The 13,152-nt window shown below is 46.3% G+C and overlaps 1 protein-coding gene across 3 annotated transcripts in view; it reads right to left on the minus strand.

The window, feature by feature from the left end:
* TRPM4 (transient receptor potential cation channel subfamily M member 4) overlaps positions 1-13,152 on the minus strand; it is a 47,208-nt gene that overhangs the window by 21,580 nt on the left and 12,476 nt on the right. For all 3 annotated transcript variants that reach the window (XM_053606937.1, XM_053606939.1, XM_053606938.1), the window contains 6 exons: positions 10,008-10,069; positions 9,659-9,850; positions 9,367-9,466; positions 5,008-5,120; positions 4,368-4,721; positions 4,120-4,254 (listed from right to left, as the gene is read on the minus strand). In XM_053606937.1, the coding sequence (XP_053462912.1) occupies positions 4,120-4,254; positions 4,368-4,721; positions 5,008-5,120; positions 9,367-9,466; positions 9,659-9,850; positions 10,008-10,069 (956 nt within the window). The remainder of the gene's footprint in view (positions 1-4,119; positions 4,255-4,367; positions 4,722-5,007; positions 5,121-9,366; positions 9,467-9,658; positions 9,851-10,007; positions 10,070-13,152) is intronic.

The following is a 13,152-nucleotide window of genomic DNA, read 5'->3' on the forward strand; positions in this document are numbered from 1 at the left end:
TGTCTTGTTTGTGTATATCTCTAAGGATTTAGAAAAACCTCTGTCAAGTCACTGACTATGCAACTAACAAAACAGGGACTTCCATGGCCGCACATGACAAAGATCGCAGACTTTGTAAAAATAGTTTATAGAAGTCACTGCACAAACAACTATGACCTACAACAAGCAGCAAATATAAACCTTAGAGGGAAGGGGTAGGCTGATTTCCAGAATTGCCATATTATAATATTCAAAATGTTCGCTTTTCAACAACAAAAAAAATAAGGCATTTAAAGAAGGAAGAAAGTTTCCTATACATGGAAACAAGGGAAGTTAATAAAAACTGTTCATGAAGAAACTCTACATTGAAATGATTAGACAAAAACTCTAAATAAACTGTCTGAAATATTCTCCAAGTGCTAAAAGGAAATCACAGATAAAAAACTAAAGGAAGCCAGAAGAACTTATCAAGTAGAGAATATGAATAAATACATAGAAATTATAAAAAGGAGTCAAACAGAAACTCTGGAGCTAAAAAGTAGAAGTGAAATTAAAAGTTCACTAGAGGGTGTCCATGATTATATCAATGTACACAGCTATGATTTAATAAAAAAAAAAAAAGTTCACTAGAGGGGCTTAATAACAGATTCTAGCAGGCAAATAAAGAATCAGTGAACTTGGCCAGGTGTGGTAGCTCATGCCTGTAATCCTGTAATCCTAGCACTCTGGGAGGCCAAGGCAGGAGGATCCCTTGAGCTCACAAGTTTAAGACCAGCCTGATCCTGAATTCCACATCTGGGTATATACACAAGAAAATCAAAGCAGGAATTCAAACAAATGTTAGCACCCCAGTGTTCATAGCAGCATTATGTATAATAGTTAAAATGCAGAAACAACCCAGTGCCCATTGATATATCAACCTTCAAAAGGAAGGAAATTCTGAGGCCTGGCATGGTGGATCACACCTATAACCCAAGCACTTTGGGAAGCCTAGGTGGGAGGATCACTTGAGGCAAGGAGTTGAAGACCAACTTGAGCAAGATTGAGATTCCTTCCCTATAAAAATAGAAAAATTAGCCAGCTGTGGCAGTGGGTCCCGATAGTCCCAGCTACTTAGGAGGCTGAGGCAGGAGGATCGCTTGAACTCAGGAGTTCAGGATACAGTGAGCTATGATCACTGCACTCCAGCCTAGATGACAGAGCAAGACTCTGTCTCCAAATAAAATTCCAAAAGAAGGAAATTCTGACACATACTGCAACATGGATGAACCTTGTAGACACGAAAAACTGAATGTTATATAGTTCCACTTATATGAAGTACCTAGAATAGTCATACTCATAGAGATAAAAAGTAGAATGGTAATTACCAGGGCCTGAGGGAAATAGGGGTTTATTGTTTAATGAGTACAAAGTGTATTGCTTCTTGGTCTTTTGGCTAAGATCAAGTGTAATGAGTGCCAGGTTTAATTCCAGGAAGATGAAAAAGTCCTGGAGATAGATGATGGTGGTGGTTGCACAAGAAGGTGAATATACTTAACAATGCTGCAGTATACATTATTTATTTATTTATTTATACACAATGCCAGCTATCTTTATTTTATATATTTTTTTTTCCTTTGAGACAAAGCCTCAAGCTGTCGTCCTGGGTAGAGTGCCGTGGTGTCACAGCTCACAACCTCCAACTCTTGGGCTTACTCGATTCTCTTGGCTTAGCCTCCCAAGTAGCTGGGGCTACAGGCACCCACCATGCCTGGCTATTTTTTTGTTGTAGTTGTCATTGTTGTTTGGCAGACCTGGGCTGGATTTGAACCGGCTACCTCTGGTGTATGTGGCCGGCACCTTAGCTGCTTGAGCTACAGGCGCCCAGCCACGCCAGCTATTTTTAGAGATGAGGTATCACTCTGGCTCAGGCTGGTCTCGACCTTGTGAGCTCAAGCAATCCACCTGCCTCAGCCTCCCAGAGTGCTAGGATTACAGGAGTAAGCCATCACACCCGGCCTTACATTTTAAAATTGTTAAAATAGGGTTGGCGCCCATAGCACAGTGGTTACAGAGCAAGCCACATGCACCGAGGCTGGCAGGTTCATTGACCTCGGCCAGAGCCAGCTAACCAACAATGACAACTGCAACAAAAAAATAGCCCCATGTTGTAGTGGGTACCTGTAGTCCCAGCTACTAGGGAGGCTGCGGCAAGAGAATCGCCTAAGCCCAAGAGCTAGAGGTTGCTGTGAGCTGTGACGCCATGGCACTCTGCCAAGGGCAACATAGTGAGACTCTGTCTCAAAAAAAAAAAAAAGAGAGATAATTCAATAACATAAAGGCAGCATCTTGGATCCTGTTCCAATCTCTTGACTCTTTCTTTTTTTTTTTTTTCCTTTTTGACTTCTCCAACATCTCTCAAATGTGTCCCAACATCTCTAGTGCATCTGCTTTGGTCCAGGCCCTCAACAGGGCTCCTGTGAGAACCTTAGTTTTATTTTCTTAGCTGGCTCCCTTCTCTCTAGCTTTGTTCATTTCTGCATTACAGCTACAATGATATATCTAAATGGCAAGTGGACCTCTGTCTAAATGACTCCCCATCAGCCACAGGAAAATGTCTAACCTCCTTATATAGGAAACCATTTTGAAAGAATGAGATTGCTTTATATGGGAGAACATGGGGAAATGCCCAAAATATACATAAAGCAAGTTATTAAAAAATTGTATGGCTCAGTGTCTGTAGCTCAAGCAGCTAAGGTGCCAGCCACATACACTGGAGCCAGCAGGTTCGAATCCAGCTCAGGCCTGCCAAACAACAATGACAACTACAACCAAAAAATAGCCAGATGTTGTGGCAGGTGCCTGTAGTCCCAGTTTACTTGGGGGGCTGAAGTGAGAGAATCACTTGAGTCCAGGAGTTGGAGGTTGCTCTGAGCTGTGATGCCATAGCACTCTACCCAGGGCGACAGCTTGAGACTCTGTCTCAAAAAAAAAAAAAAAATTGTATGGCTGGGTGTGGTGGCTCCCGCACTCTGGGAGGCCGAGGCGGGTGGATTGCTTGAACTCAGTTTGAGACCAGCCTGAGCAACAATGAGACCCTGTCTCTAAAAATAGCCAGGTGCCATAGTGGGCACCTGTAGTCCCAGCTACTCAGGAGGCTGAAGAAAAAGAATCACTTGAGCCCAAGAGTTTGAGGTTGCTGTGAACTGTGACGCCACAGCACTTTACCAAGGGTGACAAATTGAGATTCTGTGACAAAAAATAAAATAATAATAATAATAATAAAATGATGTGGAGAAGAGAAAAGGAAGACAAAATAGTAGGGGGCATATATATTAGGGACTGAGGAATGGGGGCCTGTCAGGGTGACGTCAGAGGTCAGGAAATCTCACGTTGGGCTTTGGCTCCAGGTGGGCATAAAGGACAGGCATGCAGGAGAACAGGATGAGAGGGCCAAGCGCAGTGGCTCACGCCTGTAATCCTAGCACTCTGGGAGGCCAAGGTGGGTGGATTGCCGGATCTCACAGGTTCGAGACCAGCCTGAGCAAAGCCAGACCTCCTCTCCAAAAATACCCAGATGTTGTGGTGGGCGCCTGTAACCCCAGCTACTTTCAGAGTATGAGGCAAGATAATCGCTTGAGCCCAAGAGTTTGAGGTTGCTGTGAGCTATGACGCCATAGCATCAAGGGCAACAAAATGAGACTCTGTCTCAAAAAATAAAAATAAAGGCTCGGCGCCTGTGGCTCAAGCGGCTAAGGTGCCAGCCACATACACCTGAGCTGGTGGGTTCAAATCCAGCCCGGCCCGCCAAACAATGATGGCTGCAACCAAAACAAAAAAAAGAAATAAAGAAAGAAAGAAAATAGCTGGGCGTTGTGGCAGGCTCCTGTAGTCCCAGCTACTTGGGAGGCGGAGGCAGGAGAATCGCTTGAGCCCAGGAATTGGAGGTTGCTGTGAACTGTGATGCCATGGCACTCTACCCAGGATGACAGCTTGAGGCTCTGTCTCAATAAAACAAAATAAAATAGGGTGGTGCCTGTGGCTCAAAGGAGTAGGGCACCAGCCCCATATGCTGGAGGTGGTGGGTTCAAACCCAGCCCCAGGCCAAAAATAAAAAAATAATAATAAAATAAAAAAAAACAGAATGAGAGATTGACTCACCATCTCCCAGAAGTACATGGCCATCTGGGCTCTGTTCAACAGCAGTGCCCAAAGGAGCAGGTCATTCCAGGGGGCCTGTCCGAGGCTGGCGTCCAGCGAGAGCTCTGAGTTGGCTCTGTCCGAGAGCAGACCCACCTGCAGGTGAAAGGAGACGGCTGAGGACAGGCCCAACCACCGGGTTGGCCACGCCCCTCCACCAGAGTGGTCCCGCCCCTAGGTCCTTCCGCGCAGCCTCGTCCGGTTCTTACACTCTCCGCGATGTCCGCGCAGCCCCGACCAGGGCCGGGGTCCCGGGAGCCCCCGGATGGGTACCGCGGGGCACACGTCTTCCCCAGCAGCATCCTCAGCACCTGCCCCACGTCAGGGGGCGGGGGCCCCGCAGCCTCGCCTTTTGGGGCTGGAGATTTGGTGCTCGCGCTGTGGGACACCTGGTGCAGGAGGCTGTGGAGGAGCGAGCTGGGTGGCGCCGCGCTGTAGAGTTGGTCCAGGCGCGTAGAGGTCAAGAAGTGGCCCAGGCTGAGGCCGTGGGAGATGAGCAAGCGCACGAACTCGGTCCGGTCGTTCAGCAAGGCATCCATGAGGGAGGCCTCCAGGTGAAAGGACTAGCCAGGTGGGATGAACAGGGAAAGAGATGAGCAGTGAACAGAAAGCCAGGTTAAGGACAGGAGATGAGGGGACTTGGCTATGAGTGACAGATGGATAGATGGATGGTGGATGGGGAGAGAGGACACAAGATGGGGTTAGACCTAAAGTCAGAGATGGATGGAGGATTAAGGGAAGGCTGGACATCCAAAATGGAAGGCAGGGCCAGGTGTCCCAGAAGTCAGGTAGGACGGAGACCACATCCCCTTTCACAGGATCCCCAGACTCCTGGCCCTGACCCCTCACCCGCCATTGGATGTCCCCCCGAAAGAGTTCGCTCTGGGCAATGTCCACACGGTTCCAAGCCACAGCCAAACGCAGCTCGTCCAGGTAAGCTGAAGCCTCAGAGGTCCCACAAGCTGAGAGAGAGAGATGGTGCAAGAAGTCAAGGGGAAAGTGGGGACTTCCAATGAATGTGTTTTGCTTCTATTTGAGATGCCTGACATTTAAACTCTGTATAAAGGGGCCGGGTGCAGTGGCTCATGCCTGTAATCCTACTGCTCTGGGAGGCGGAGGCAGGTGGATCTCCTGAGCTCAGGAGTTGGAGAGCACCCTGAGCAAGAGTGAGACCCCATCTCTACTAAAAATAGAAAAACTAGAGGGGGGCGGCGCCTGTGGCTCAGTCGGTAGGGTGCCGGCCCCATATACCGAGGGTGGCGGGTTCAAACCCGGCCCCGGCCAAACTGCAACCGAGGGCCATAAAGTGAGACTCTGTCTCTACAAAAAAAAAAAAAAAAGAAAAGAAAAACTAGAGGGGCATTGTGGCAGGCACCTGTAGTCCCAGCTACTAAGGAGGCTGAGGCAAGAGGAGCTATTGGGCCCAAGAGTTTGAAGTTGCTGTGAACTATGATGACACCATGGCATTCTACCCAGGACGACAGAGTGAGATTGTCTCAAAAAGAAAAAAGAAAGGAGAACAAAAGGCCTTTAAATATTTGACCCAGCTGTTTTGTTTTTTTTTTAATTTTCATTTTGTTTTGTTTTGTTTTGTGGTAGAGTCTCATTCTGTCACCCTGGACAGAGTGCCATGGCATCCAGCTCACACCTCAAACTCTTGAGCTCAAGCAATCCTCTTGCCTCAGCCTCCCAAGCACCTGGGACTACACGTGCCCACCACAATACCTGGCTAATTTTTCTATTTTTAGTAGAGATGGGGCCTTGCTGCTCTTGCTCAGGGTGATCTTGAACTCCTGACCTCAAGTGTTCCTCCTGCCTCGGCTTATCCGAGTGCTAGGACTACAGGCGTGAGCCACTGCACACAGCCTGACCCAGGTATTTAATAGATCCAAACACGTTCAGTCAACAGGGGCATGAAACATTCTAAAGAGCACTGGTGCCATGGAGTTCGTTTCTCCTTCTGCCTCCACTTGTTTCACATCCATCTCCAAAGAAAATTAATCTCATTTTGGTTGTCCCAAAAGCTGGTATCACAAAACTAGGTAATTTAGTATAGTGGAGATGAACAGTGACCCCTGGGGTAGGCAGACCTGGGTTCCAATCCCAGGTCCACCCATATCAACTGAATGACTTCTGGCAAGTCACTGAAACTTGGAAGCCTCAGTTTCTTCATCTATAAAACAGGAACAATAATGGTACCCCTATTGTTATCAGTAATAGCACTGTAGGAAGAAGTTTCAAACTATGAGGAATCTGCAGCTTAGCCAGTATAACCTCAAAGGTTGATAACTGAGGAAATAGAGGCGCAAAGAAAGGCAGTAACTTGTCTAGTACCATACAGCTTTATATTTCTTTTTGAAATCCAGAGGTTAATTCAGAGTGGGATTCTGAGATTCTATGAATCTCCCCTACTTTCCTCACAGTTTTTTTTTCTTTCTTTTTTTTTCTTTTTTGGAACATAGTCTCAAGCTGTCACCCTGGGTAGAGTGCCATGGCGACATCATAGCTCACAGCAACCTCCAACTCTTGGGCTCAAGCAATCCTCTTGCCTTAGTTTTTATATTTTTAGTAGAGACAGGGTCTCCCTCTGGCTCAGGCTGGTCTTGAACTCATGAGCTCAAGCAATCCACCTGCCTCAGCCTCCCAGAGTGCTAGGATTACAGGCCTGAGCCACTTCACCCAGCCGTCCTCATAGTTTCAAGAGAAGGAAAGAAATTTCTAATATCTTGCTTCATTTTCTGCTTTAACCTGGCACTATTTGGCATCTGGACCCCCCACACACACATTGACCTCAGCATCTACCCCCACCAACCCATCTCAGGAATGGTCCCTCTCTCTACCCAATCAATGAGGCAGACCCCCAGGTCTGCCCTTGTGTGTCCTTCATTTTCCCTCCTGTCCTACAACCTTAAGGTCCCCAAGCCCCATATCTGGCTCCCTAAATCTCTGTGCCTAGTCCCCCCTTTGTCCCCCAGCCCCAGCTGCAGCTCAAGCTTCATCCCCTATCACCACCACCACTGCAGTTTCTTCCCTTTGCTTGTGATCTGGTTTCTCAACTCCAGTCTGCCCCTAACCACTCACAGCGAGTCTTTCTATCCACAAAACTGATCCTGGTCCTCCCTTGCCTCTTACAATGGTCTCAGCCCCTTCACCTGGCATTCCAGGTCCCAAGTGGTGTGGCCCTGCCTGGCTCACCAGCCTTGTCTCCAGCACCCCCGTCATGCCACATGCTTCATAGCAACCCCGTGAGCCACTATCCCACCCTACACATGCCCCTTGCAATGGGCCCAAGAATCATACAGACCTGAATGAAAAGCCTGGCCCCTGCTACTAGCTGGGTGACCGTGGGCAAGTCACTTTCCCCCTCCCTGAGCATCTTAGTCTCTTCATCTGTGAAGAGAAGATGTGAGCTCATCCTTGTAGGCAGGGATGGAGGATAAGGTATAAAAACCAACTGCTCTGCACAGTGCCTGGCCTCTGCTAGACTCTTACAGACCATTGGTTCCCTTTCCTCTTCCTTCTCACCGAAATACCATCCATTCAACTCTGCTTCCCCAAACCCTTCAGCCTTCTCTAATTTCCTCAGCAGAGTGCGATCACTTCCACTTCTGCAGGCAGTGAACTCATGCCAACTCCCACCCCCAAACCACAGCTCAGAAAGAGCTGCCCTGCTTTCTCCCAGGAGGCTGCTGAGTTAAATTCTGTAAAGCGAATCAGATTTTCCCACTATCATCCCATATTTAAAGATGGGCCCCCACAGGAAATAGAATCATATTAAGAAGAGTTCCTATTTATTAGGCCTTTGCTGGGGAACAGGCCCTGCTCAATCCTTGCCTTGAAAGCTCACTACACTCCTGCAAGATATTGTCTCTGTTTTTTGGAGAGAAACTGAAGCTCAGAGAGGGGAAACCTCTTTCTCAAGCACAGCAAAGAAGGAGCCCAGCTGTTATTTAATTCAATAAATTAACTGATTCCAAAGTCAAAAACTACTCTTCCTACCACCCTACAAACATGGTGGGATAACAACCTGAAAATGCTGTATGTTGCCACTTCATATGACTCTGGGGAGTGTTTTCTTTTCTTTTTTTTTTTTTTTTTGACTCTGGGGAGTTTTTAGATAAGTAGGTGTTTCCCCCAGAAAATTATATGGACAATGAAATGTTTCTCCCCACCAACATCCCCACAGAGTCCTGGGAATCTTCCTTCCTCTCTGTCTATCTCACCTTCCAGCATACTAAGACTAAAATTCTACAGATTCTTCAAGGTCCAGTTTAACTACCAATGCCTCTTTGAATGTTCTCCTCTACTGACAGGGGTTTCTTCACTGGGTTTTTGTCTTAAATGTTGCTTACAGTTGTGGACACAATAACCCTAGTAGGATCTGGGATCCTAGCAGGGAAATATCAGTAGGTCTGCTTTCTGGACCCCAGGATGGTGTTTGTTGAACGAATAAATGAGCCCCATCCCCAGTCTCTTCCTGGTGGTCACTGTACTCCCTGAAGTGGTTTTCATCATTCAGTCCTCTAAGCCACCATTTCTAGTGAAATATCAGGAAGTCCTTCCTGGGACATGATATGTTGGGTCATGTCCAACCAAAGTGCTTAACACATGTAGAAAGGGAAAAATGGGTGGGTGGATGGACAGATGGAAGAACAGTTGGAAGGATGAATGAAAAGATGAATGGATAGATGGATGAATAGATGCACAGATGAAAGACAGACGAATGGAAGAATGAGTGGTTTTGAGAATGAGTGGATGGAATTGTCAATGGATGTGTGGATGTATGGGTGAAAGATGGGTGGATACTGAAGAGAACCCTTAATCCCTCTGTTGATAAAAGAAAAAAAGAATGGGTGGATAGAAAAAATGGATGGACAGATGAAGGGATGAAAGAATGAGAGATGAATGGAAGGATGGGTAAATGAATAGATAGAAAGATCAATCTGTGCACATGGATGGCTGCCTGGATGGATGGAAAGATGAAGAAATGAATGGATGGATCCAACAGAGGGAAGCAGATATCGAACAAAATGAAAGCATTTGGGGAAACTCAAGGGAGCACCATGCAAAGCCCCAAGACACATTAAAAAGGGGAAAGACAGAGAAAGATAAAGGGGCCGTGGATTACAGTGGGTGGATGAAGTACTCAGGCCATAAAAGGCATCCAAGGTTGAGCTGAGGGAGAGAATTTGGGAGTCCAACTCTTACCCTTCACAAGGGCCCTCAAAACAATGGTCTCAAATTCCTCAGAGCCATCCTCAGATGAATAGACTGTCAGCAGCTCCCTCCGGGTCATAATCCTCTCTACCTGCAGAACACCAAATTCTCCATCGCCAGCCCAAACTCCTCCTGGGCTTGTCCAGAGGAATGCAGGAGACCATTCTCCTCCAGGATGTAGAGCCTGGGAGTCTGGACCCCCATCACTTTGTCCCTCTGACCCATTAGGCCTGGTCCCCAGTTCCTTTCCATCTCAGGATCCAGAATTGGGGAAGTGTCATACCTGGGCCTGCAGAACCTCAGGATCCCCATTGGGGAAGAAACGCCGAATCCGATCCCGGGCTTCACCTCTCCTGGCTCCCCCACTCCCTGGGGCCAAAGTGTCTTCCAGCATCTCCACCAAGCAGTCCGCGGCTCCCCCAGAGCCAGCCACCAGGAGGCAGGGGAGCTGAGCCTGGGTGGCATTCTCTATTTGCTACAAGATGAAGGGGAGAGTCAGGTCCAGGAAGGCAGGATGGTTACCCTCCCTGGAGTCCAGACCCCCAGCCCCTCCTCCACTAAGACTAAGGACCCAGCAGTACTGGCTGCCAATCCCCATCCCCACTTTGGCACAGGCATGTGGGCCCGTATACCTTCAACATCTTCTCATCACCATCAATCAGGAGGAGGAGGACAGGGATGTCAATTCCAGTCCCTAAGGAGAGAAGAAAGGGGTTTTGGTCACCATGGGAATTGGAGAGAACCACTTTTCCCAGGAGTCCTGGAGTAAACGCTGGCCTCTTCCTAGTCCTCTGTTCTGAGGCTCATGGGAATTGTCCTTTCTTTGAGCACTTTGGGAAGGGCTAGATTTTGAAGACAGTACTGCTTAACTTCCCAAGGAAGGGAGGGGCTAAGGGCCAAGACTGCTGAGTCCCAAGATGAAGCAAGTGTTTCTTTCAAGTTTTTGTTTGTTTGTTTGTTTTATTTTTTTGTTTTTTGAGGCAGAGACTCACTCTGTCATCCTGGATAGAGTACCATGGTGTCAACCTCAACCTCTACCTCTTGGGCTTAAGTGATCCTCTTGCTTCTAGCTGGGACTACCATGCCTGCCCCAACACCTGGCTAGTTTTTCTATTTTTAGTAGAGAAGAGGTCTTTTTCTTGCTCTGGCTGGTCTCGAACGCCTGAGCTCCAGGGATCCTCTCGCCTTGGCCTCCCAGAGTGCCAGGATGATAGGCGTGAGCCACCGCACCCTTTCTCGCATGAGTCAGTCCTGTAATTGATTAACCACGCAGGAGCCAGAAAGGATGAAAGTTCAAATAGAAAAGGAAGAAAATAGGAATAAAAAAGACTATCCAAACACAATATAGATATTTACCAAAGCCCAATAGCAATATCATATAAGCTGGTTTTATATTAACTCTCTTCCCATTAAAATATGAAACTAGGCTGTATTACCACTATTCACATTCTACTCGTCCTGGAGTTTTGTGCTACTGTAATAATGTAAGAAAATGAAATAATTGAAATGAAAACTGGTAGTTTTTTTGTAAAGCTAGAAGAGACAAAGATCTATTGGGAGAACAAAAATGATTTATATTCCCAGAAAATTAGAAGATGCCACCAAGAAATGAAAATTAAAAAAAAAATTAACAAGAGAATTTAGTAAGAGGATTGATACAAGAAAAATACACAGGGCTGGGTGTGGTTGCTCACACCTGTAATCCTAGCACTCTTGGAGGCCGAGGTGGGTGGACTGCCTGAGCTCTGGAGTTTGAGACCAATCTGAACAAGAGCCAGACCCCACCCCACCCCCTGCCCCGGTCTCTAAAAAATGAGCCAGGCATAGTGGCAGATGCCTCTAGTCTCAACTACTTGGGAGGCTGAGGCAAGAGGATCACTTGAGCCCAAGAGTTTGAGGTTGCTGTGAACTATGATGCCACTACACTCTACAGAGAATGACAAAGTGAGACTCTGTCTCCAAAACAAAAAAGAAAAGAAAAATACACGAATATCAAAAACTTTTCTCCAAACTAGTAATTATATGTATCTTATTCAGGTTTTGAGAAAATTATAAGATACCTGGAAATTAATTCATCCAGAAAGGTACACAGTCTTTATAAAGAAATTTACAGATCTTACATAAGGACAAAGCCTGAATAAATGGAAAAACTAATACAAATCAACTTGTCGAAAATTAACACATGGGGCAGCACCTGTGGCAAAGTGAGTAGGGCACTGGCCCCATATAATAAGGGTGGTGGGTTCGAACGCCGCTCCAGCCAAACTGCAACAAAATAAATAGCTGGGCATTGTGGCGGGCGCCTGTGGTCCCAGCTACTCGGGAGGCTGAGGCAAGAGAATCTCTTAAGCCCAAGAGTTTGAGGTTGCTGTGGGCTATGACCACAGCACTCTACCAACAGCGACATGGTAAGACTCTGTCTCAAAAAAAAAAAATGTCTTTAGCCAAGTGTGGTGGCTCACACTTGTAATCCTAACACCCTAGGAGGCTGAAGTGGAAGGATCCCTTGAGCTCAGGAGTTCAAGACCAGCCTGAAGAAGAGCAGGACCCCATCTCTACTAAATACAGAAAAACTAGCCAGCATTGTGGTGGGCAACTATAGTCCCAGCTACTAGGGAGGATGAGGCAAGAGAATCACTTGAGCCCAAGAGTTTGAGGTTCCTGTGAGCTATGATGCCACAGCATTCTAGCCTGGGGCAACAGAGTAAGACTCAGTTTCTAAAAATAAAGATAAAGGGTAGCGCCTGTAGCTCAAGCATCTAAGGTGCCAGCCACACACACCAGAGCTGTTGGGTTTGAATCTGGCCCGGGCCTGACAAACAATGACAACTACAATCAAAAAATAGCTGAAATTTATGGTGGGCACCTGTTCTCCCAGCTACTCGGAGGCTGAGGCAAGAGAATTGCTTAAACCCTGGAGTTGGAGGTTGCTGTGAGCTGTGACACCACAGCACTCTACCAAGGGCAATAGCTTGAGGGTCTGTCTCAAAAAAACAAAACAAACAAAACAAAAAGATAAAGAAAAAGAAATAAGCCAAGCACAGAAAGACAGATTTTGGGTGTTATCACTGATAATTGGGAATTAAATATTAAAAACAATTGATCTTATGGAGACAGAATAAAATGATGGTTATCAGAGGCTGGAAAGGGAGGGAGGATAAAGTGGGGATGGCTAATGGGTGCAAAAATATTGTTATATAGTTAGAATGAACAATAGTTGATAGCACAACAATGTAACTGATAAACAATAAGTTAAAGTATATTTTAAAATAACTAAAAGAATGGAATTGGAATGTTCCTAACACAAAGAAATGATAAATACCTGAGGTGATGGATACTCCAGTTACCCTGATTTTGTTAATTCACATTGTATGCCTGTGTCAAAACACCACATGTACTCCACAAAGGTACACGATTTTTATGTACCTGTAATAATTAAATGTTTTTTTAATTTTTAAAAATTACAGTTAAAAAATATACAGTTTGGCACACAAATATATAAATAGAGAGGTGGGAAAGAAAAAGAGTCCAAACAAATTTCACCATATTAATGAACTGAATACATAAGTAGGAGCCTAGGAGTTCGAGACCAGCATGGGTGACAAAGCAAGATCCTATCTCAAAAAGAAATCCTGGCTCCGCACTCATGGCACAGTGGTTAACAGCACCAGCCACATACACCAAGGGTGGCAAGTTCAAACCCGGCCCTGGCCAGCTAAACAACAATAACAACTGCAACAACAACAAAAAAAAATAGGCTCAGTGCCTGTAGCTCAA

This window comes from Nycticebus coucang, chromosome 10, assembly GCF_027406575.1.
Source record: "Nycticebus coucang isolate mNycCou1 chromosome 10, mNycCou1.pri, whole genome shotgun sequence".
Lineage (NCBI taxonomy): Eukaryota > Metazoa > Chordata > Mammalia > Primates > Lorisidae > Nycticebus > Nycticebus coucang.